General features: G+C 42.8%; 1 protein-coding gene across 2 annotated transcripts in view; it reads right to left on the bottom strand.

Annotated features, from left to right (window-relative positions):
- Positions 1-11214: 11214 nt before the first annotated feature.
- ARFGAP3 (ARF GTPase activating protein 3) overlaps positions 11215-25572 on the bottom strand; it is a 37397-nt gene continuing 23039 nt past the window's right edge. For both annotated transcript variants that reach the window (XM_075051885.1, XM_075051886.1), the window contains exons 10-16: positions 25099-25224; positions 24377-24499; positions 21146-21283; positions 19762-19885; positions 18649-18739; positions 14614-14735; positions 11215-13918 (exon numbers count right to left, since the gene is read on the bottom strand). In XM_075051885.1, coding sequence (XP_074907986.1) covers positions 13901-13918; positions 14614-14735; positions 18649-18739; positions 19762-19885; positions 21146-21283; positions 24377-24499; positions 25099-25224 — 742 coding nt within the window. In that variant the 3' untranslated portion in view covers positions 11215-13900. The remainder of the gene's footprint in view (positions 13919-14613; positions 14736-18648; positions 18740-19761; positions 19886-21145; positions 21284-24376; positions 24500-25098; positions 25225-25572) is intronic.

The raw sequence follows: 25572 nt of genomic DNA, 5'->3' as shown, positions 1-25572 counted from the left end.
GGGGGTGCTTGTTTCAAGCTATGGTCTCACCTCCTGCTTTTTTTCCCAATAACTCAACCAATCAATACATTGTCACAGTAAAAACTGACTGTGTTTGGATTTGCACAAAACACTTGGATATTCTGCCAGCCTGGGGTCTGGCCTGCATGCTGCACCTACTGCCCCGAGTTCCCGCAGCCAGCGCGAAGCTGCTGCACGCCTGTGTGATGCACCTGGCTAATTCCGCTTACTCCCCTCCGCTCCAGATCCCGGGTCTCCTCGCCGCTCCGATGGGCTGTCCCTCCTCCACGGGGTAACATCCACGCGCAGGAACCTACCCACGGAGCTGCTCTGGTTGCTCCAAGCTCTTTCTGAGTGCCCGGCCAGCAGCAGGCAGATGTAGCCCGCCGACCCCTGCAGCCCACCTCAGCGGCACCCCTGAGCGCCCAGCGGGTACCCGCGTCCTGTGTGGGATGCTCCCACTCGGCCCTTCCCGCGGCGCCCTGCTTTCCAGCTCCGGCTCTCGCCCCGGCCGTGCAGCCAGCCCGACCCACAGGGATGTCGCCGGGCTCCTGGGGAGGCCGGCCAGCAGCTCCATGGCACACCTGGGTGATCCTGCCTCTCCGGCTACAAGAGGCACGTTGCTTCATCTGAACAACTTAATGGCAGCTGACGACGGCACGGTCCGCCGGCGCTGCCTGGTCAGGATGCTCCTTCCAAAGGCCTTGAAAAAATACAGGGCATTCTGAACTGCAATGGTAACTTTTAAGTGATTGCCTTGAATAGCTCTTAGTCTTGAAGCAAGTTTAAGAAACTAAAAAGAAACCAAAACCCATAATAAGGAACAGCAGCAAAGTTTTCCGTCTCTTATCCCTCAAATCCCCCCACACTTTTAAGGAAAAGCATTTTTCTGAAGAAAAGGGTAGGGGGAAAAAAGGCAGAAGAAAGGCCACCGACCCTAGTCTGCCTGACAGTTTTTTTGCAGTGTGTGGATTTTGCGGGGCGTTGGGTCCCAGCTGGGGAATTGCAACACATGTCACAACACGGGGAATGGACTCCTTCTGCTCTGTCCTGAGAGCAGGGACGGACATAAAATTATTTTAAAGTTGCTTGCGAAATGGTGTGCGGGTTCGCAGATCGCATTTTCCCTTTTCTAATGATGCCAGGGGATTGCCTCACCCATGAACACGAGACCATCTGGAAAATGTCATCTGGCGCGTTATTCCCTGTGCAGAGGGATATTTATAGATAAAGTAAATCATGTTGTCATGATTGAAACAAATAAGGAAAGGCCCTGAGGGGGTGGAGCGCCTCTGCCCCCGTCTCTGTGCACAGCTTTGCCCGACGAGGGGACGCCAGTGCCTGGTGGCCCTCCGTGCCCACAGGGTACCATCGCCCCCCAGAAGCTGGGTGTCCCCCACCACCCAGGACCGGTGCAGGACCAGCCACACACGCGTGCCCAGCTGCAGCGCCGGGGTGGCACGTGCGAGACCGCGCACGCCGAGGCATCCTTGTTTTGTGAGCAAGCCGTGGCGTGATGCCTGCCCCGGTCCAAAAGGCGAGTGAGATGTTGGCTCCCCCCGACGCAGCTGGGGGTGGCCTGGCCTCTCACTCCCACCTGTGTCCAAGAGGGGCCGAAATACCTCACCAGCTCAGGCACAGCCCTCCCCCCGTGTGGTCAGCACAGCCTCACGGTTTGATGGCGGGTACCAGCGGTTCCCGCACACCACCGCCACGCTCCCTCTCCTCTGGCGATACGCGTGCCCATAACAGAAACCCAGAGGCTTTGCTTGGTCTTCGCCCATCCTCCAAAACTCTGCTTTGATACAGCAAACTGAGGAACTGAATGTGTTCACCTCCCAAGCCAGTCTGTTTCAAAGAGCAGACGGGAGTACTTGAAGCACTCCCTCCAGCAGATGTGCCCTTCTGTGACCAGGGTCCCCCTCGGTCCCTTGCCCAAATTTGCTGCATTTCAGCAGGGGTGGCCAATGGTGCAGCCACAAAACCAGGTATGGCTCAAAAGTATGTGTATTTTGGACACAAAATGATGTCATTTCAAAAGAATTTCTCACAAGAAGTGAAACCCTTCCCCTCAGCTGAGCAGTTCAGAGTATTATTAACTGTTTGAACATAACCCACTTATCAAAATACTGCCTTTGCCTTCAGGCAAGTACAATCTATTGAGTTCAGGCCAGCTCTCACTGCAGGCTTCCTGAATTTATTAATGGAAAATTAAATACTCACTTTAGATAGGCATGAGTTTGCACATCTGCATCTCCAAAATGGTTTTGGGCTCTCCATTTGTAAACTAATCAATATCATTTGCTTTGCAGTGCTACCTCGAGTGACTGACCTACCACAGCTCAGGTCTGTCTTCCCAAATGCTTCTGGCTGGGGATCACCAAGTGTCTCTTTTATCCTGTATTTCCTTCCTGTTGAAGGTTTATCTCATTTGCAGGAGCGTAGGAAATTGTGTTGCAAGACATCCCATTCCGGCCCGCTGGCCCCATGCTGGAGGGCAGGCAGCATTGGGTTTTGGGGGGTTTCCCCGAGGAAAAGCCAGGCAGCAGTGCTGAGCGGGGGTCACAGCCCACACACAGGCAGCGGCGGGGCCGTGGATGCCAGGATGCCCCGGTGAGCAGCCTTAACTGGGTGCCCACCATGGAAAAACTAGCAGAAAAGTAAGTCGCTCTTAAAAAGCAACACAGAGAATTATCCTTGTAGAGGTTGTACCCCAAACCCACCGACATCAACTCTAAAAAACCCCAAACGCCTGCTCCATACCCAAGAGCCGCTCGTGCCCCGCGCAGTGCAGCTTCCTTTGCCATCCTGGCATCGGCGGCAATCACCGGGCAGCAACACGGCCCTGCACCGGGGTGTAAGGGCGCTTTACCGGGCCGGCAACGGGCTGCAAGCAGCGAAGCACTCACATCGGTTTCGGAGGACGAACACCCCTGCGGAGGAGGCCGAAAGGAGCCAGAGGCAGAGCGCTGCCAACAAGAAGCGTCCGCCGCAGCCCTCACCGGGAAGCCCAAGGAAGCGGGCGGGATGGGGGTCCCCAGGCGCGTTTTGGGGGAGAGGCATGCCAACAGGTTACACCCACACGCAAACACCCACAGCTCGCCACGGCGAGCCAGGACTTGCCGAGCCAAACGGCCGAGACGGGACGGGAAACCTCTGACGTGCTGCAGTCACCGCCCCGGTGGGACGACGGCGGGAGCAAGGCCTCCCTACAAACCGCCGGCAACCGCGGCCCGGGGAGGTTAATGATTACACGTCGGTGGGAGCGAAAACCGCGACACTCAAGGGATGCAGCCGCCCCCCCCGGCCCCTGCCCAGCCGCGTCCACCAGCGGCGACGCATGAGCGGCCCCGGGTCAGGTCACCCTCAGCTCCCGGCCTGGATGGCTTTAGGTCAGACCCTCCGTGGCCTGGGGAAAACAAAGGGAGGAGAGAAACAGAGTAATTTGGCAGAGGAACCAAGCTAAGCAGGGCTTGCATTGAACAGGTATAGCCAGACTGAGATGAAACCGGTCTGTGTTTCCACAACAGTATAGACATCTTATTTTCAAAATGTGCAAACCAGGAATGCTTGGTTTTACATGAAAATATCAAATAATGTTTTGAGCGTTTGATGAAGAAAAGACGGTCCTTGGGATGCAGCACTTTGCAAATTACAGAGAAAGAGCGATGAACCCCATGCTGGGCGGGGGGATGTTACCCATCAATTCAGTGGACAGCAATTTCCCTCTGCCTGGTTTGGGGGAAGCTGCTGCTTTATCAAACGAATACTGCTGAGTTTTGGTCCTCTCTGCAGCCATGTATCACGTGCACTTGCTATGCAAATTGCCAGCAGTTTCAGATATCAGAAGGAAACAGAATGCTGCAGCTGCAACAAAAGGCTTTGTAGAAATATTTTAACACCTCAAAAAAAAAGACCAAACCCAAATTAAAAGAGCAAGCCATTTTATACAAGGCACTACACTGCTGTTGTACTCATCCCAGCGGACTTAAGATTAACCCAACGAGCCCACGGACCTTCCGCAGCATGCTCTTGAAAATCAAGGACGTGCAAAACCCATCCCGGCAGACCTTGCCTGTCACTGCCCACCCATTTTTGGAGCAGGACAGGTCCCCGAGAGCCTCTTGCCCGTTCCAGCAGCCCAAGCCACAGCACTTGCTCCCCACAGACCGCCCAGCGCCAGGGGTGGGAGCCTCCACGGCCGCGGTTGGGGACGTGCGGCCGCTCTGACCCCACCTGGCCGCAGGGACCCGAGCTCGGGCACAGCTTTCTCACCCTGCGCTGCTTTGGCCACGCCACTGCCTTTGGCCTGGAGGTGCTCCCTTGGTGGAGGCGTTGCCCACCTCGCTGCCTACGGACACAGCTCTGGACTCCGTGGCTGGAGACAATGAGCAGATTCTGCCAAAAATCACACCGGGTGCCACCGACAGACCTCCGTTACAGGACACCCTTTTACTGGGCTGTCAGGACAAGTGGCCACGTCCCCGAGGTCGGGGCCGGAGGGCCAGAGCTGGTTGTCCTCTTACCAGGAGATCCTTGTGCCAGGAGGATGAGGAAGAAAGAAGCTTAAAATTGCCCTCCATCTGGCCACCCTGCTGATGGAAAAAAGGAAAAAGGAAGAAACCCAACCAGGTACCTGCTGTGTAAGCGGCCAGTCGCCCCATCTTGCACCTATTTTCCAGCTGGAACCCCTCGGGGCGGGCAGGCTCCTCGGTGCAGCTCTCCTGATTGTGGCCATCACACATACCACCTGAACAGCAGGAAGAGCTGAGGGGAACTGGGACATTAACCTTGCTACTGCAGGTTTTGTAGAGGGTCAGGCAGAAGTGACTCCTAGTCACATTCATTTTAAGTTATTTCCTCAACTATGAGTGTGAGGTTTTTTTTAAATTCATTTTTAGTGAAAACTTGGATTTTGCCTAAAAGTGAATACTCTCATGCAAACAGGAATCTCCCTAAAGATACTTTACTGGAGGTTTTGTTGTGTGGCTTCATTATATTCCTGTAGTCTGAATTTCTTAAACATTAATTTTTTTCATCAAAACTGATGCCTTGAGAAATACATTTAGGAAATGATATTACCTTTTTTGTCAGCTAACGTACTCTTTTAAGTTAGCTTTTCATTACTCTCCACTCTCCAAATACCCCGCTGAATTTTCTGGCAATTAGAATATAATACAGACAAAAAGCCTTAGGGGCCAGCCGTGGGCAGCGCGTGGAAAGGCTGGCAGTGCTGCAGCTGCTGGAGCCAGCACAGCCCTCCCAGAGCAGGGTGCGGCAAGCTCTTTACATCCACAGCGCTGCCGACTCACCCGGGCAGGCTGTGGACACCATTTGGCCTGAGCTGAAAACAAACAGAAACCGTAAACGCTGTTGACCAGTGCAAACAAAGGCTTGCTTTAACGTGTCGGGGTGCGCAGGTGTGCGCACACAGACCAGCCGCACCTTGGCGCAGGGGTCCAAGGCTGTTATCGCGGCTCCCGCCAAGGCTGCGGACCTGCTCGGGCACCCCATCTCGCGCCTGCCCTGGGTCTAGATGGAGAGACGGGATTTTATTTATCAGCTTCCGAGGGAATTGCTAAATCTGTGGCTCGGTGCCATGGGAAGCATCCGTGAGTGGGGGGGATCTCCGGTTAGCCCAGCTGCTCCAGCCGGGGAAAACCAGACCCGCTCTCACCAGCACGCCTGTGGGGCTGCCTGCCCGGGCACCCCCTGCTACCCACGCCTTAGTATCTTGCCCTTCCTCCTCCTCTTCCTCCTGGCTCTGCTGCTTCGCCTGCAGCAGCCCCCCTGCCGCAGATGCCGGGCAGAAGCCGACCCCCTCCTTTCGGGTGCTGAGTGCATGGCTGAGCATCCCAATTATTTCTCTTCTCCCCCACCCATCTCTGAGGCTTCTTTTTAATCAAGTAAAAGATTTTTTTGAGCAGGGTGTGGGCTTCCATCCTGACCCAAGCAGGCAGGAATTGAGTGTGGGAGCCCAGTTTGGATGTCTTTTAGCTACAGCTCCGTGTTTCTCTACGAGGATATCGGGCTTTCCCCTCCACTGTGCACAGGGGTTACAGCCCCCCTTCACCCCCTGCATCCCCAGCGAGGGGATCTCCTCACCTGTACTGGTGGAGAATGGAAACTGGAAGCGATTTGGGAAATGGGCTGTAACTTACCCTGTGCACACAGTAAGGGAGAGGCCAGGAAAAAACCCAACCAACCAAACAAAAAAAATCCCCCACCAAACCCAGAAGAAGCTTTTTCCAACACAAAGCACAGATTTGATGCCAAGAAAACATTTTGTGGATTCCAGACTGTTCATGCCAAAAAACCAAATGGGGAAATAAAAGGAAAGGGTCAGAGAAAAGATAATTTCTTCCTGGCGTTTTTGATCAGTGTTTTTGGTTTTCATTTAAGTGCATTTAAGATGTCCTTCAACTGAAAGGTCTCCATCTTGAAAGAAAATATTGCCTCTCAGGCTGAACAACATATTTAGTTTGATCCAAAACCTTTTTTTTTTTAATCTGATATTTTTAAATTGCTTTGAGTGAGAACAAAACTATTTTCTCCATTTTTTCCAAACTAATTAAAAAAGGGAATTATTCACATAGCTCTGTATACACTGCTCTGCACGATGGACCCACCAGTCTCCACAAGAGCCTGTACTCACTCATACTTATTTGCATTTACATCACAGTTTCGATGCTTCCCAAAAATGACGCACCCTTTTGCTTGAAATCCTGTAAGGTTTCAGAAGACTCCCTTCCCTTGGTATTTCTGGTATTGCCTGCTATAGCAAAAGCTGCAGCTGGAGCTGAACCACCTGTATGTGTCCCCTCCCTGCAGAGGGGCTTCCCCCTCTAGCCTGGGACCTCACTCCATGCCCCTCATCTGCTGCCGGCAGGGCGATGGGGGCTGCAGCTCTTCCCCCCCCCCACTCACGGCACCTCACTGACTCTCTGAGATCAGTGAGGAAGCTTTTCCTCTCTCATCCATGAAGATGGGCCGGTGCGTCCAGGGGATGAGTCAGAGCAGAGGCCATTTTTTCACTCCCTGAGGTGTTTGGACTTCATACCAAACTTTTCTTGGGGGGGGGGAGGACAAAAAGTGCATTAATCTAGAGTGGTGCAGGAGCCAAGACTGAAGGAAACCAGGCTGCAGCCCAGGCCTGCTTGCTCTGCCTGGCAAAGTCAAGCAGCTCCGCGCCCCTGCACACTTGCTGCCTTGCGGGCTGCTCAGATCCACCTCCCCGGCTGCAGAAACCCGCTGCAACCAGGGGAGATGTGCACAGACACAGCCCGCTGCCTGATCCTGCAAAAGGCCGCAGCTTTCACGCAGAGAAGGTGGACATGAAAATGTTAAACTATATTTCTATGGATGCTTAGAAAACTTAAAAAGAGAAAAAAAGCCAGAGAGGGTGATGTTTAAGATGAGGCAAAAAGCTACTGTAAACACTTGCTACTGCTTTGCTGCATCACCTCTTCTCTGTTAGCCACGTTTGATCAGAACAGCAGTTTTATCTCAGTTATGCAGTTCTATATCAGTTATACACTTACGTAATGCCTTACTTAACATTTCTGCCCACTCCCTATTTTCTCGAGCCTTGGGTGCATGCACTCGCACCTCCCTGGTCCATCACATCATTCAGCATCTCGTTTTAGGCAAGCACATCTTATTTGCATTCAAAGCCTGCAAACTGGGTTTGTAATAGCTTCCAGAAACAACCGTTGCTTTCCATCAAAGCTGCGGGAATGAGATCCCAAGGCCGAGCAGCTTCTTCCCTGCCCTGCTGGGCCAAGAAAGCTTTCACGCTTAATGCCGTGGCTCCGTTCCTGCACATTGCAGCGGCTCTGAAACAAAGCTCAGACGGCCTCAGACAGAAGTGAGTGCCAGTGTACATATCATAAAAGCAATTACCAGTAGAAGTATGGGAAGGAGGATGCCAGGAGCAGCAGGGAGAGGCTGATTTTGGGAGACAAGGTGCGGTGAGCAGCAGTTTGGGGAGCCCAAGGATGCCCCGGCTGCACACAGACCCGCACTCGGTCTCACCATGGCCAAAACCAGGTCAGTGCCAGGCACCCCAATATTATTAATTCCTTGTGGAAATGTTTGCTGTTCAAAGCAGTGCAAGTTAATGGCTGTGCAGGAAGAAACTGAGGCGTTTGGGGAGCGGGGCTTGGGGCAGCAGTGCCCAAGCTCCCTCTCCAGCCAGAGAAGACCCAGGCAACACCGACCAAACGCAAACAGCCCGTGGGTCGCCAGCCGACTGCTGACCGGGCCCAGCGCCCGGGGCTCTGCCGGCCACAAAGGTTGCTCAGACACTGACCTAAGGTGTCGATCTCAAACCAAATCCCAACAGCAATGACCAGTCCATCAGCACGAATGATGCCTGCAGCCACAGTGGCCAAGAGTCTCAGCTCTCCATCCATCCCCAGCAGGTGGAGGAGCTGGAACTGGTCATCTGGGAGCATAAACTTGAATTAGTTGGTGCTCTCAGCAGGACTAGCACTGTAACATCAAAATAACCAGCAAAGCGTATAGGTGAGGGAGGGGCTGCATCAGGTCTCACCTCCATCCACGCCACCAGACGAGGCACCAGCCTCAGCCAGGATCTCACCCCACACTGGCCACATGGGTGACGGGAGCACATCTCCAGAACTTTGAGAACGGGGAGGAGGGGGGGAAGTCACTGTGACTAATATGTGCTGGACACCTCCCGCTGCCACTGTGGAAACAGCCCTGGGGTTTGTGAAAACTTGTAGATGACAGTTTCCGTGAAGAAATTTTGCACTCGTCTATTAGGTCTTGGGAAATGAAGAGAAATTGAGCACAGAACTGAAAGTGGCATCACCAAGTGCTATTAATGTCATTAAAGAACGGGAGGAATCAAACCACTGTAAGTACAAACAGTGCCTTAAAGGGTTGGTTTCATCATGTTAAAAATAGCTGCAAGGCAAATCACTTGAGGGGAAAGAAACGAAACAGAAAAGGACAAGGGGTAGAAATGCTGAGAACAGGAGGTCAGAAGCTACAAAAGCTAGCATCGCCTAACTGGAAAAAATGATTGCTGAGAGATGAGCACAGATAGCTCTAGGCAGAAAAAAGATGCGGGAGGAGAAGGCGACATGAGCAAACACGACAGAAAAGGCAAAATTTCTGAGAGACACAGGACATAGTTAATAGTGTTGCTTTAGGAAGGATAAAGAGCTTGTAAAGTGAAGAGGATGAGCAGGGAAGTTTGTGGAAGCTGGTTTTTGCCCGTGACGCTGTTTCTGGACCTTCTGCTTCTGGTGGGGAGGGTCCAGTTTGGCGGGCCAATGCCTGCTGCTCGTTTCTGCCCATCTGCGCAGCTCCCGGCTCTCCGCTCGGTCATCCCTCCGGCAGCTTCTGGCAGAAACCAGTTCAGGCCTGGAGGCTCTCGAGCCCCCATCTTCTGTTTCTCAGGCCAAGACGGTGAGCCGTCGGTCCTTCCCTGCCTTGATGCCCTGTCCTTGGCTTTCAGTCACGGTCTGTCTTCTTGCTGTGACAGAAAGCCCAGGACAGGGAGGCGGGAGGACACAAGCCCAGGGTCGCTGGGTGAGAGCTGCCAGAAAGGCTGCGAACGACTGCCAGAGCACAAAAAGTCTGCTGTCCTTACCTCTGAGGTCCTCCCATCACCTGGCACCCAGCTGGAAGCTCCTCTGGGGAGCTCCATGACAGACACCCCCGGCATCACCCCAGCCAGGCGCAGGGCGAACGAGGCGCATCCTTCCAGGAGCGGTTTTCTTCCCTCCGGCTCTGGCAGCCTGGGACCCCGGGCACCCGCGGCAGTGCAGCCCCCTCCCGCCACGGCTGTCCCTTGCCAGCACTTCCATTTAGAAAACAAGCAGCTGTCAAAAACCTCAGTAAAACAAGAGAGGCTTCACAAAAGTCACTCCCGTCCCAGGGAAGGAACACGAGGCAGATGCTGGCAATGCCACGCGGCGACAGAGAAGTCCCTTGGGCAGGAAAAAAATTGCGCAAGAGGATGAGAAGTTCACTAAGCAAAAGTGGGATGCCAGAGTCCGGACAAGCGATCACGCATGCCTTTTAATCAAGTATTGCCCTGCCTTGGCCAGCTGAACTGCTTGGCATTCATTTGGTAGAAATGCCAGTAGGATGAAAGACACAAACAGAGCGCACCTTTGCCAGGGGGGAACAATCAACATTTGCTTTTATGTATTTTAAATCAATTTTCCCCAATTTCATTGATAATGTCTCACAAGTCATAAAGCAAAAGAAATGTCCTAGTTATTTGAATGCTGTTCATGTATTTTGTTTCCTTTGTTTTTCAATTCATTTGTTCATCAGAGCAGACTGGTTTCATTTTGTGGTTTTCATAAATTACCATAGTTGATGTTTTTAACAAATTTTTAACCTCAAATCCTACTTCAGGAACATGAAGTAAGACTCGACCCATTTGCCAGACTCAGGGCCAACAGCTTTGTAAGGCTTTAACACCTTTATACCACACAGTGAATTTCAGAAAATAACCACTGAATAACTTTGTAACAGAAAACTGCCTTTAATTTTTTAATGAGGTTGGATACACGTAGGTAATAATGCTATGATTTAAATCATTATTTTGGCAATTGACTTAGCACTTAAAATGACCACAGCAGTTCATACCTCTAAGCCACAACATAAGCAAACACAGGCAAGATTATCTAAGCTGAAAGTTTCCTGAAAACCTTTTAATAAACTTCATGGCTGTAAGAAACAAAACCAAACATGACTCCATCACCCCCAAACTCTGGAGGCCATGCAAAGCAGAACCATCTTTGCATGGTGGCCCTTCACTCCCCCGAACGAGCAACCCTCCCACCCCCAGCAGTATGTGACACACGTCTCTGCTTCCACTTGGAAACTGCCAAGGTGAGTCTGAAGGATTTAAGGCCTTCCACTCAACAACAAGAAAAAAAAAAATCATTTCAACATTATTCTACCCAGAGGTACCCAAACCCTCTTTTCTTCCCCCACAGTTTCCTTTTGGATATGACTTATTTTGCAGAAGAGCAGCATTTTCAGTATAAACTCATAGGTACAGATTTTATTTTTTTTTTTCCCCAAGAGCAGGATGTTTGGGTTCACTTTATCATTGTTACGTGCTTTAATTCTGCCCCTTCACATCCATAATCACAGGTTTCCTTCACATTTCAAGGTCAGCTGAAAGCATTTAAGGGTTTGGGAACACTATGATGGCCTGTATAAGTTCTTCATGTGGCCTTCACAAACCAGATAATGGCGGTGGTGCTTACCTCCAGCAATGGTCTTCAGGGATGAACTGGAGCTCTCATCACGTCTCAGAAGAGACTTCTCTCAGTGCAGAGAAATCCTATTTCCAGTTGCATTTATAGAAGCGGGACAGCAACTTGCAGGTTTCCTTAGGTCCGCTGGACAACTGGATGTTGCTGCTTGAGTACCCACAGTTTAGCCAGGCCTAACAAAGGGCAGACCCAGCAGGCTGGGGCATCAGAAAACTTCCCTCAGACATGATAGCAGCATTTTGTCTCCATGTCCATAACAGCTGCCCAGGCAGGTCTGTAGAGCACCTTTAGAATACAGCTCAGAGCAAAACTGTCCTCCGTTTATAAAGAAGCTAAAATAGCTGGGGGGGGTGTCAGTGGTCTCATTTTCTCCTCACTGAATTTAGCAAAGGGTTTCAGACAGCAAAAACTATGGAGACAAACATCGGCTTATTTTTAAAATGAAGACAATTTTGTGTTAATCAGAATCAGAAAAAAGGGAATCGTTTCTCTCTCAATTCAGCCAAACTGGGGAAGAGAGGAAGAGATCTTTCCCCTAAGAAAAACCCAGCCTTGATGAGCATTCCCCTGGGGCTGAAGCCAGGTTGCTGCGATCACCTTCATTCTCTTCATGAAGGGTCGACTTCCAAAATCTTGGGAAAACTCTCACTGAACATAGCCACGACTTCGTTTTGCCTGGCTGGGAAAGCCCACTCCAGCAGTTGCCCCCTCAGTTCACGACCTTCCAGCTGTGACTACACGGTTCCGAAAAACTGGCTCACCCCAATGATCAAAGCACCCAAACCAAACCCATCCCTGAAGCTGTGTTGCCTCTCTGTTTGATTTTTCTTACCCAGCTTCTTCGAAGCTTGAACAGGAGGGCAGGGAAAGAGGGTGATAAAGCATAGCCCAGGAGCAGGAAAGGGACATGTACTGATAAAAACGGCTGTTAAATCCATTATCAGATTACTAGCACCTATTATTATTACTATTACTACTTGTAATAAATTTACTACTGAGTGTACACTTAACAGAAAGAGTAGTTTGAAAACTAAGAATCTACTTGTAATTAGGGAAACCAAAGCAAGCCCTGACCAGCACATTTTCTTGTTATATTAGCAAAATTATCTCTAATTGAAAAGGAGGGGAAGGAGAAAACAAAGTAAGTCTTTTATTGTAAAGCTCTACAGTTAAGCAGAATAAATGCTTATCTTGTGCTACTCTTAAAAATAAAATAAAAATCATTTTTGGATTAATAAATCTAAACACAACAGCCACAAGAGAAAGCTACCAGAACAAAGAGTTAGATATAAGAGGCAGCTAGAAATTAAAAACAAATACAGCTATACTGTTAACTGTATTTCAACACAGTATTTCAATACAGTAGCTTATTTTCTACTCCAGCCTTAGGGTTTTGATTTCTAAGTCACTATAGCAATTTAATAAGAAAGCTAGTTTCACTAATTGAAATGAAAGGCTAATTTTACCGGACTATTGTATAGATAGAATACAGATGGCAGTATTTAGAAAGCTGGAGACTGGTGTCTGCACACAGAAATTTAATTAAAAAATGAGTTTGTATCAATTTTTTTTTTATTAGATATCAGCAGTTTACAAATTTGCATTAAGAAATAAAGTTACAGAACGGAAATAGCTTGAGCTCATTCTTGGTTGTGAGGTTTTTTTCTTTAAGGTCAGGATGTCATCAGCAAGAAATTCTAGACTGTCTAAAACACAGCCCCACTATTTACTCATTCAATATTTCATAATTTATCAAAAAACTAAGATTGTTCTAAACGTTTTTAACAAATACTTAATTAACTACTCTATTAGGCCCTATATATATTTTAAATTTTTTTCAATTTGTACACAATACAGATTTTTAAAAAGCACTTAAGGATTCTATATTGCAATTTTTTGTAACTTTCAAAACTAGGAATAAATAGATTGTTCCCATGACAAGATGAAATCCACTATTCAATATACCACGTGTCTTGTCTTCCCCATACCTCACAGCTAAGCATACAATTTTCTAGCAGGAATATTGTTTTAAAACACTAATTCCCCATAGTTTTAATAATGCACATCAATTTATGACTGCAAGAGGTTCTATTTCCTGATAAGCACAGGTATAACTTAATTCTATATTTTGTTACAGTCCACCAAATACCACCTCAGCATATGCTTAATTTACATTTTCTTCTCCACAGCTCATAAGACAGTCAGAAGACAAACTATGCCTGGCGAGTAAGGATGCAACTGCACTGAGATTTCTATCGGGAAGCCTCATTTCCAATATATGTGTTCATCCTTCTTTCTCTTTGCTGCCTCACAGTTGAAACCAGTAATAAAATAAAGCTCCCAACATCTAACATTAAGGTTACTAAAAAATACAGGACTGTTAAGGAGGGGGGAAAAAAAAAAAAGCATATGCAACGTAACAAGTTGCTACAAGATTTCTGCTCTGTAAAGATGAAATAGCAGTAAGAAGAGGCTTTGCCAGAAAGCTGCACAACGGAACAAATATGCTGGAACAAATAAAAACATCAACAGTCTTAAGGCAACCTTCATTTGAATCAGCAGTGTGATTACTTGTATATCTGAAGAGAAATCCTTCTTTAGTTTACTTAATTATGTCGATACAAAAGATGTTACGAACCATATCGATCCTAAAAAAGTAAAAACACCAGACAGACATGAGTATGTTTTCCATTTAAAGAAATTACTTTTACCTACATTTGTAAAATAAATAGCAGTTTAATTCTTAAAGACTTAAAAAAACCTGATCAGCGCTTCCAAGAACTGGAGTTTAACTATAAACTCCAGGATAATTGGCCTGATTTTCAAACACCCAAGAGCTCCCACTGACCTCATATAGGAAATGCAAACTAACTGGAGCATGAAGCATGCTTTATACTATTGAGACAAGTATGTCTTAATTTTGTGCACAAACATGGATCAAAGGTATTACTGTCAAGTCATTTAAAGAGCCAACAGAGTTAGATGACTGCTGTAGGTCCCTTCTAACTGTAACTATTCTATTCTGAGTTACGAACTATTAATACTTTAAAATAAAGTGACAGCAAGTAACTTCCATGATGGAATTTCTGTTTCAATCGTAAGAAAAGAAATAAGCTATATAAGGAAAAAGGCAAAAAATATATTCTAAGGAAGGTGAGCTATCAGCTACAGATTTGGTTTTAAACAGATAAAGATCTACTGTCTACCATGAGAGGTCTACAAAGCTCAAAACCAAATTCATTCTGTTCTCCCTAAAGACGATTCAGTGGCAAGATCCATGATACTAAATCCCTACAAAAAGAATTCCAACTGATGGTTAATATATTGTAATATTTTTACTAACCTGTATAGATGTCATGACCCCATTAGCAAGTACAGAAAGTTTTCCAGCCACTGATTTCACTCCTTGTTTAAACTGAGCTATATCAGGAGCTGAAGGCAAGACATTTGTAATATTGTAGCTTCCTAAAAGGTGAACACACACACAAGAAGAAAACAATTTTTTATTAAAAGCAGCCTTTTTTTTCCCGCTGAAGTACAATATACTACTAGGAGCACTAAACACCAATGTCTGCTCAGCACTGTAAAAACCACTAGGCATAGATCTCAAATTTCTTAAATGCATCTTCCTTTTAATTTTTTTCAGTTGTTCATAATTCCACCCAGAGTGTCATCTTCTATACTTTGTATTCCCAGCTGAGCAATTAATGTTTGGATAACATAAGATTTATTCTGCACTTGCAATCTGCTGCAATGTTATTTGTCTTGTATCCTAAACAGCTGTTACTACCTTGCAATTTAAAGATGAATGCATCTCAGTGGTGGCTGAAGCGATGAACCCGATTTGTGTACATGCATAGGTATGCTTTGTGTGCTGTATATAGACACTTATTTTGCATTACTACATCTGAGGCTTGGAAAATTCTACAGAAATTATAGTAAAGGTAAGTAAGTTTTAAAACTCCAAAACAAAGCTGGCAATCCATCCTTCCTTAAAGGCAATGTAGTTCAGCCAGTGTTAGCTCTGCTGCTATTATGAAAAGTATAGGCCTAAAGGTAACAGAAATTAAAGATGTTTCAAAACTAACTGCATGGTAAGTATTAACATGCTAACAATTAGAATCACCGGCTTATTTCCAAAAAGAATTACCGGCACACCTTAATATTAAATATCTGATACTGTAAAAGGCATAAATGGCAGTAAACCAGCATCACAGAACTATGATCTCAGGAATGAATGGGCCTCCTGAGAGAAAGCATCCCAAACCAGACCATTTTCAAAAGGAAGACTGCAGCCTGTAGCCTTAATTCAGACACAGAGCCAACTGATAGTCGTGACCAGTTGGGACACAACTGGTAAGCTGTGAGCAGTTACTGAACCTCGGACAAGCTTGTCCAGCCACAGACTCCACACCCGCACAACCCCAACTCCTTTTGCCGGCAGCTCCGAACAGGACATTGCTACACGCTGGCAGCCCCTTCTTCTCCTTTTTTTCTTTTTGAACAGGGGTGGAGAAGGAAGAGAGAGACAACCTGCAGCTCCTCTTTTCATGGGAAGTTAAAGGCACCTGCCTCGTTAGGCAGGCTCAGAAAGACATTAATCTAGATAATTTGATTTACCTACGGTAAGTGGCTAATTCGTAATGGCAGATGCATAGTCACATTCAGAGATCTTCCCGCTCCATTCTTTAAAGCCAGCTAGTAGCTGCTTCTGCAATGCATGGGCACACTTGTTTATAGATTATTTTCAAAAATTCACTGCCACTGAGGCAGACCTATTTCTGAACTGTAATTTTGACCTCTGTATGACCTGTTCCACTTATCCAATACTTCAGCATTTTGGTTATTAAAGTCAGAGTCATGGAAATAGAATTTGCAGATATAAATAACCTGAGAAAAGCTCTAACCACTTCTCAGTGACATGAATTTTCTCATGTTTTTCTGATTATGTATGGTCGTCTGAAAAACTTTTGTAAATGAGACAGGAAAGCAACTCCTTTTCTTGTGATTTCCTTCAAAATCAGCACCTACAAGTAAGCCGTCTGACATGCCATCTTTCACAAGCAACTGGTCTGAAATAACGCAAAGTAAAAGCATTTTCTTGCAGCCCTCTCTTTTTGGTAAATGGCTCCTACAGCACTCTGTACAAAAGCAAGCATCTCAAGACTGTTCTACCCTAAGATCTCAGCAGTGGTCATAAAAACAACTTTAGATTCAAAGGACATTTTATTCTGGCAAGGACCCCAGAATTACAGCACCATTTTTGTTGCCAGCCTCCGGTCTCCTGATTACCTTTATTTTATGGAACTGATGGCCTTGGCATTAATTCAACACCAGACAAGCTATTAGTGCAGTAAAATTTTTCTAAGAAGGGCCACTGTCAAAAGATAAGTCTTTGGGGTGGGGGTTGTAACAGAAAGACATGCAGGAAAGGAAGATTCTGTAGATTGAATATAGTGTGAATTTATAATACACAATTATTATTATGAATAATTCCTGGTATATTTTTTCCTCACTATTATTTTAGAGCAGTTAACAACCTACAAAATTTAGAAGAAGTTTAGTCTTTGTAATATAACTTTAAATTTACTGTTGGGTTACGTGCCAGTCATAGAGAGTAACTAACCTCAAGTTGCAGGCAGGTATTTTTCATCCCATTATTAGGAATCTCTGCATTCCCCCACAAGACCCAAGAACCTTTCCAAGTGGTCAGTGATGAATAATCATGTGTGCACAATTCACGTACACCCAGTAAACATTATATAATTGCCTGTAAGTACCCTTATTCAGAACATGGTGAGAATTTTATCACATATATAGGTATGTGTCCATAGAAAGGTACATTCATATATATATACATACACACAGATACATATATATATATCAGATCACACAATTTGCCCCATCTTTAACTTGTATTTACCTTTTCCTAGTTCATTCTCTTATCCATTACTGTGTAAAAGCCCCACACATATTACATGAATTAAAGGAAAGATTAATTCCATATAAAATAATCTATATGCAAGAAAATTAAAAGAAAAAGGACGAAGAAAGTTCTAGTCAACAATAGATAAAAAAAATAGTATTTGTTATCACAATCCCATGCATAATTGAAAACAGTTTACAAACTCAGAAAGAAACACTGTTTCTTTGCTTATGTTCCCCACATCTTTTTTTTCTTTTTTAAGCACATGTACAACACCGTGTTGCAAATACTCTTTCAAGTGGCCAAAGTAAGTTACTGCAATTTCTGCTTTATGTTTCCTTCCCTCCTTATGCGACTTCTGCTTTATGTTGTGTGTCCCCCCTTTAATTTTTTTTTTTTTTTACATTTCAAATCACTAAAATCCAGCTCTTAAGTAACTGGTAACAGGAGTTATTTCTCTACTAGCCACTGTATTCAAAACTTGCTTTCAGGAGATCAAAACTGAACAGTCACTGTTTTTCTTTTTGCCCTGACTTTTCCAAAATAAAAATCAGATGCTGAATACTGTTTGATTTTCCAGCCTATTTATGTAATTACTCACAGATTTCAAGTTCTTCAGTAATTCTTTTTTTTCCATTTCTTCACAAGTTAAGGAGTGAAACCCAACTGACCAAGTCAATAACATGTTCCAGTATTTCCTACCTTCTCTATTTCACATTATTGCACTATCCAAAAAGGGTGTTGGAAAAAAGACATGAGAGATTTTCAATAGCCTAAGGGGCTACTTTTCAGTCACTGTAATGTAATACTTCTTTCTTTCTAATTTGATGAACTATACTCTCCAATGTAAGATGTTCCAACAAATCTTTTAAACAGACAAACCAATTGAAAAATTTTGTTAATAACTTGGCAAAACTGGTGTTAGAAGCAGATATCCTGATGAATGAATATGCCATGCAACAGATTACATCGGAATTTCAAGGCCACTAACATTTTATTAAAGATTCTTCTTAGATTCAATATTATTAAGACAGCTATTTTCACATATATAAATACACAAGTCACTTAAACGTAATTTATCAAAAAAACTACCTGATAGTCAGTTTAGGTGTTATCTCATTTTTGTAACAAAATATTACAGTTTTCCTTTGATAAAAATTATTTACAATATAGTTAGTCTATTATTTGCAACAATTCACATAAAAAACCCAGTATAAAATATTGAACATACTGAACTGAAAATACAGAACTTGAAATTTGAAGATATTAATTTTTTTTAAATAATGACTACACCTGCTAGGCTTGTTTGACCTATTAGCAATACTAATGCATACTGTACTTTGCACACTGCTTGCAGCATACAGCACCAGCTAGCTGACAGTGTAACTAGAAGCAGAGTAAAGCAATGTATTCACCGCATGATAAAAGTTTCTCACTCTGTTCAATATGTACCTGTTGATTGTTTTTTCTGATCTTCAAACAAGTCAGCTGAACTTATAGATGAGCTTCCAGAAAGTCTTTCTAGTCGAGCCCTTGCTTCATACTAGAAAAGAATTGAGAACAAAAAGAATTCTAACAGTATGCTGCGATCTTTCAAGGTCATATCAGATAATTCATGAGATTATAGGTACAGTTTTAAAACATACAATCCAGCTGAAGTTGACTGTTCTGAAAGTTGTACCCATTTCATAGTTTTCACATGACCTACATGGTGTTTGTCATTATCTCAACTCATTTCTGAGTTGATCAAATAGTGACATTTACCATTGCAACACCAAGAGGCCTACTCACTGTTAGCTACCCAAAAATTGCTGAAAAACTATGCAACCATTAAAAACAACAACTAAAAAATGTGAAATAGAGTGGTTGGGTAGGATAAGGAAAAAGCACTGCAGTAACATCATGTTAACCCTTCTAATCACACGATACTTTTAATTCAACTTTTTTTCCCGAGTTCCCTGGGAACAATATACATTGATTGTATTTTTTTACATTACTCTTTACATTGTTATTTTTCATTAAAAATAGATTTTTTAAAATGACCCCTTGCCTCCACAATGGAACACAATATTAATCTGTTTTTTATTTCTAGTCTGATTCAATTACATGTCATTTGTTGAACAATTTATCTGCTTAGTTAGCCTTATAACAGCAATAATGTTTCCATGTAACAGATACAGAGGGGACAGCTGTTTTAACAACAGTTTGTTGGCATCAGTTTGGGTATTTAGAACAAATGATGTAAGCCTTCACCCAGCATCAGGCTGAGTCTTTCAAAACTAAAGAGTGCTGAATCATAGTTTACCACTTCTATTACAGAAGAATGATGTTGGAGGCAAAGTCCTACTTGCAGCTGCAACTCCTTAAAATGAAATACTAAACTATCAGAGTTATCAGAAACTTGTACATTTCTAACAAACAAATATTCAAGTGGACATAATTCTATAAGCTTACTAATTCTATCAATATTAACTATTTATTGCCTTCTCTTTATACAAGAGCACCATGCTTATAGTCAAAGAATATTTTAACATTTAAAAATATTTATCACTGCTTTCTACTTACATCAGCGTGATCTTGTCTTCCAAAATACATGTCTGATGAAATTGCTTTTACATTGCCAAATTTTTTTTGTGCCTCATCTGTGTTTAAAGATGGTTCATATTCAGGCTTACGGCGAGATGCAGGCCTAAAAGAAAAATAAACTGCATTAGTGACCATAACTTTTATTTACATCATGGCAGAATGCAGTAAGTCAAACAAGAAGCACTATCATCTTTGCTTTCTGAAGCCTAAAAGTATAATAGTGATTTATTTTTTTAATAAAAATTAAATCAGTATCAACCCAGGATAAAGATAACTAAAGATAACTAAAATAAAGATAACTAAGTCGATAGAGCAGCAAATAAAATTTCAGTGACAATTGTAGAAGATGGTGAGCATATAGTATTTCAGATTCATTAATCTTGTATCTTTATTTTCAGAGTTCATTTAAAAAGCAAGCTAAATTATATGAACAAGGACAGAATATTTCTACAAAACTTCAAAAAACCCAAAACACAACATCGGTGAAATTCAGATTTAAACATAACAGCACAAAAAGGTTTGACACCCTTTGAACTGTTACTGCCTTCCACCTCAAACATATATATTCAATACTTGCTCCTCCTCCTCCCTCCCCCTTTTTATTTTAAAGTAAATGTAAATAAGGAAGTAATAGTGTTATGGGCATGAACCCCTATTTTGTGTAATATGCATCACTGGTCCACTCTTTAGGAAACAACAGAATATGCTTGTGTTAAAAAAAAAAAAAAAAGTTGTACTTAAGTGCACAAACTGTATTTTACAGGTAAATGAAAAATACAGTTTTAAGTAAGAAGAACAGAAGCAGGAAACACCAACCAAGCACACAAAACCTCACATTCTTACATTTTCCACTTGAGTACAAAGATAAAACCACAGCTGTCAAAGAAGTAGTACATTCATTTTCTATCATCACAACAATCAGACCTGTGGTTTGCAAGTATCTTCAATACCTTCATCCTAAAAGCTGAGTACCCTACAGTTTCATTCATTTGGTAACTGGGTTCTCTTTGGTTCATTAGGCAATAAACAAAGCAAGTAAAGCAAGTATGCTTTCAGAACAGTGCAAATATTTGAGTTTCTCTCCACAACTTTTGTCTACTTCTTTTTTTGCTGAAGTGCTTTGGAAATTACCTCCAGTACATATACTGTACAGCACTGAGCAAAACAGACAAGTGCTTAAAATGTAAACAGCAAATTCAGCTTACAAAAGAAATTCAGCCAGGAAGTCCCTTGACTGCTGATGAAAGTTATGGCCAAATTCTTCTAGACTAAAAAGAAAATCCTACTACTACGACCAGGACTCAAATCATATTTACAAACTTGCGCTTTCTGTACAAAAATTAGTTAGGTTTTCTTGATTTACCTGTCTGAAAACCCTGTACTTTTTGAAGTTAACATTATATCAACATCTCTACTATTATTTTCTTTCTTCCAAAAAGAATCTGAATTGTCATCCCATTTAGAGAAAGTGTTGCTCCTCAAATCTGAAGAATCATAGTACCTAAAACAAAAGAAGCACAAAAAAAGTATTTAAAAAGTGGGAATTTTATAGTGTTAGGCAAATATTGCTGTAATAAGTGTTCACTAGCAAGTAAGTTTTCAGCACAATGATAGTTGTCAGTGAATAATCTGGATTTCATAATATTGCTTAGACGCTTTATACAATTGGATCCAATGGATTTGGGGGTTTTTTACACGTGTATTTAACTGATTCAAAATTTCAGCCTTTCTTTAGGCTGGACAGGGTGATGAATATGCAGTGGACTGCCTGAAAGATGTGGTCCCACCAAAACCAGCAAAGTTGTTATTACTTCAAAGTATTACATCTTTAGTGTCAGGCAAAGCACTGGGAAGAACATTGTCAAGATATCTGGCTGGTTTAAGAGCAACGCTAAGAAAACTTCAGGATAGACCCTGCGAGCAAGGCACCATGATGACTCTACAAGGTGGTCTTCTCATAAAGGCCTGGCGTTCTTGACACTCCGTGCTAAGATACCAGCTATGAAAAAAGCCACCACAACTTTCGAAGCACTTTGAACACTCCGGAGATCCAAGAGCACCTAACTAACCCATGGCATCCAACTGTGCTGTGGTTCCACATGGGGCAAAGTTTTCTAACTAAGGGGCTGATGGTGGCTAATCTCACAGTTCCATATGAGTCAATCCGTAAGCTATGCAAGCAGAGAATCTGCTCCCATTTTCTGAGGCATCAACAAACACAGTTCAGAACAGGAAGGAAAGCCCTCGTCTCTGGTTCCGTATATTTTTGTTTAATACAAGTATTAAGTACCTCTGAGTTTTGTAACATGTTTTATTAAAACAATGCTAAAGAACTTATTTCTTAAAAGCGAGTCTTAATTTTATAAGACAATCTTCTCTTGCATATCAAAACTGCAGGGAAAACACAAACAGAAAGAAAAGGAAAAAAAAAAAAGAAGCATGTTTGTCAGTTCTGGTGGTATGTTATCTTGACCTTTTCCCCTTTTATTACCTACACATATCTAAACATCTATGGAAAATACTTGGAAAAAACCACTACTAAAATGCCAAAGACTAAGAATTTCCCTTTGTGGTTAAATAAATTTTCCTAAAGTTTGGATATGACCAGGATAGGGAGTAAGATGATGAAAACAACAGGAGGCTAGCAGTATGGAATCATTCAGTAGAACAAGCATGGGATATTGAAGTCTGCATGTGTATTTTGTGAAAAGCACTCTTTAAAAAAAAAAAAAAGTTCTCCATGTTTGTGTTATGATTAGTCAGGACGCTTGTTTTTGCAGTTAATAAGAAATGTGACACCTTCAGCAGCAAAGCTTCCCACCCCTGCAGACAGAAAATAGCAAGGACAGATCTGGAATGAACTTCTACAAAAAGCAGGAGTCTCTCCCCTTCCCTCCTGACAGACAAGAAGAAGCCACAGCAAACTTTGTAAGTTCCATATGGATGTGTAATAACAAACAAGGTGTTTATATACATGCGAAGCTATCCAATCTCACAATGGCCATCAAAACCATGGGATGGGGCAGGGGCTACAAGAGCTGATTTTAATAAAAAATGACTTATTTTCTCCATCCTTCCCCCAGAGATTTTCATAACTTGGCAAAATACTTCTTCAGTATTCAGGGGGTGGGGGGAGGAGAAAGGAAAAACTGCATTCAATAGAAAATAAGATTTTACATTGTTATGTTAATAAAGATTTTATTAATTGTAGCAAAAAGAAAAATCAAAATGCAAGGATTTTGAGAGGCTTCAAATATATATCTGAACCTTGAGACATTTAGCTTGCTTAATTTACAGATACTTATCAGCACTCTAATATCCAGCATGATTATTTTGCTTTTGGGCATATACTAAGATGATATTAAAATTAAAAAGTCACAGCTTGGAATAAAGGAGAACAACCACCTTACAAACCTTATGAAGTCCAACAATCTGACTTTATACTTTCTTTAAAGAGAATGAATTTGTATACCAACTCCAATTAGATTCTACTATTGCTGTAACTAGAAGAACAAGAGCCGGGAACAGCTAGGTTACAATTTATCTTCTAATTATTGAACCAAAACACATTAAAAAGCCTCTTCCATAATTTATCCTTTGCCTGCTAGTAGGCTTATGAATAATTTGAGAGCAGTAACAGTTCTTTTTAAGGAACAAATAGGGAAGCACTGAAATGATACTTTCTATTCTACAAGATTGCTGCCAGTTCACTTGGTACCACATTTGCATTTCTGCCACTAGTGATTACACTACAAAGTAATGACACAAAAGTCTTTGTGTTTTTATTTTTCCTGTCTACAAGTAATTAGGTACAAATTTTCATGTTTCTGTGGCACCAATCCAATAAAGGCAGTTTATAAAAGCAACACCTGTTGCCATGTATTGGTCCAGAAACAGCTGTTTCACTGCAATTAGTGCCTGTAGGACTAATTATTTTTTTCTCCTTCCCAACAGCAGTATTTTATAATTTGCACTGCATTCATACTCTGATCAAAAATTTGTCAATTATTTTTTCCTTACATTTTCTGTTCAAATACATAAAAGCCTATCAAATAAGAATGCAAACACCTACACAATACATCCAACACACAATACCTCAAAAAGATTTAAGTTTTTGTATTTGGCATGCATCCATGCAACTGTAGGATATCTGGTATTGCACTTCAATACTTGTTTAATTTTAAATTGGAAGTTGAAGACAGTACCACAAGAAAGAAAAAAAAAAAAAGAACAAACACAAGTCATTCTGACAAAAAATTCACTGGATTTGGTATACAGCAAATAAAAGCTTATATGGCAACTGTCTGTGCAAGTAGAGGCTAGACCCTAAAAAAGACAAAACCTGTAAACCCATAATTCAGACTACCTTCTCCTCAGAAAAAGTAACTCTTCTTTATAAATACATCTGTCATTGAGGTAAGGCCAACTATTCCACAACTTTCCTGATTCAGATGTCCCCTGAAAAAATCCTAAGTGTGTAGACATGTCCAATGTTTTCTGTTTTGCTCATAAGTTCCAAATATATTATGTATACTTGAATATGTAACTTGCATATACTTCTGCCCCTACTCAAAATAAAAAGCTTACACATTACCTTGAACTTGAAGAGAAATACGAGTCTTCTACATCATCAGTGTACTTTTTCTTCGGCTTTGCAATTGCAGGTGTTTCCTGCTCTATTGTTTGCATATCTGAGGTGACTGAGTGAGAAATGCCACTGGGGACAGGAAGAAAATAAGTATGTAAAGAGATGACAAAGCTCACACCCTAAAAAAAAAAAGAAATGAAAGCCCAAATCTAGTTTCTGAAGCTTGCTGATAAAGCCCAAGCTACACAAACATTTAAGAATAAAGGAGGAAAGAAAGAAAAAAAAAAAAAAAAAAAAAAAAAGGCCCTGGAAAACTCAACTGTCGTTCTCTGAAGTAGTGACAGGACTTCTGAACACACAGACCATTCCAACAGCTGGAAAACACAGCAATGTGACTTTTTAGAGTTTTGGCTTGTAAAAGACAGACTATACTTAGGTTGGTAGTGTTCACTGAAAACATCCTGACTACCTTCCTCAGAGTCAGCTAATGGAGGCAAACATCCTACAGACATCCTACAATTTAGGTTAACATCTGTCTGGCAGGTTAGAACGTAAATCTATCAGAAGCAAACCTGCCTCCTCCCCCTGACAAATACTAGATTCTTTTATGATATTGTTTAAGTTTCCACAACATACTTTAGTATATTTTTTCATTTCCTAAGCAAAATGAAGGATAACTGCATAAAGTCACAGAGTATTTTAAAGACAGTTTATAGAACTTCACATACCTTCTGTTGCTGCCAAATCCCATGCCAAGTCTCTCCAATTCGTTTTTCTTCTTACCAGATAGATTTAACTTTTCTTCTTTTGTTTTAATATCAAGATCTCTGTAGGCTAACCGTAAAGACGATACGCTAGAACAAAACATGCAGTTAACATATAACTGTAAAATGCTACACTGAAAGCCCAACCCAATAATATTGGTAGAAAATTAACAATATATATTGTAGCACTGTATTTTGTATGTTCTGTGTTTACTGAAAATATTATTGATTGGATTAAATGCCAACTATAAGGATGGGAGAAAGCCAGTAGAGGAGCCTGTCTAAACGGTAGCCCAGTCTGTGTATGAGCAGGCAGTCTTTTTCAAAACAAATGTGAAACATGCTACTGCTAAAGTTCAGGACGGAGTTTTGCATCACCATTAAGTCAACCTAGAAGAGTCTTTTTTCCACAGTCCTAACTCTATGTGACACCAAATA

The sequence above is a fragment of the Buteo buteo genome, chromosome 19, assembly GCF_964188355.1.
Source record: "Buteo buteo chromosome 19, bButBut1.hap1.1, whole genome shotgun sequence".
Classification (NCBI taxonomy): Eukaryota; Metazoa; Chordata; class Aves; order Accipitriformes; family Accipitridae; genus Buteo; species Buteo buteo.
This window is presented reverse-complemented; position numbering and strand designations above follow the sequence as displayed.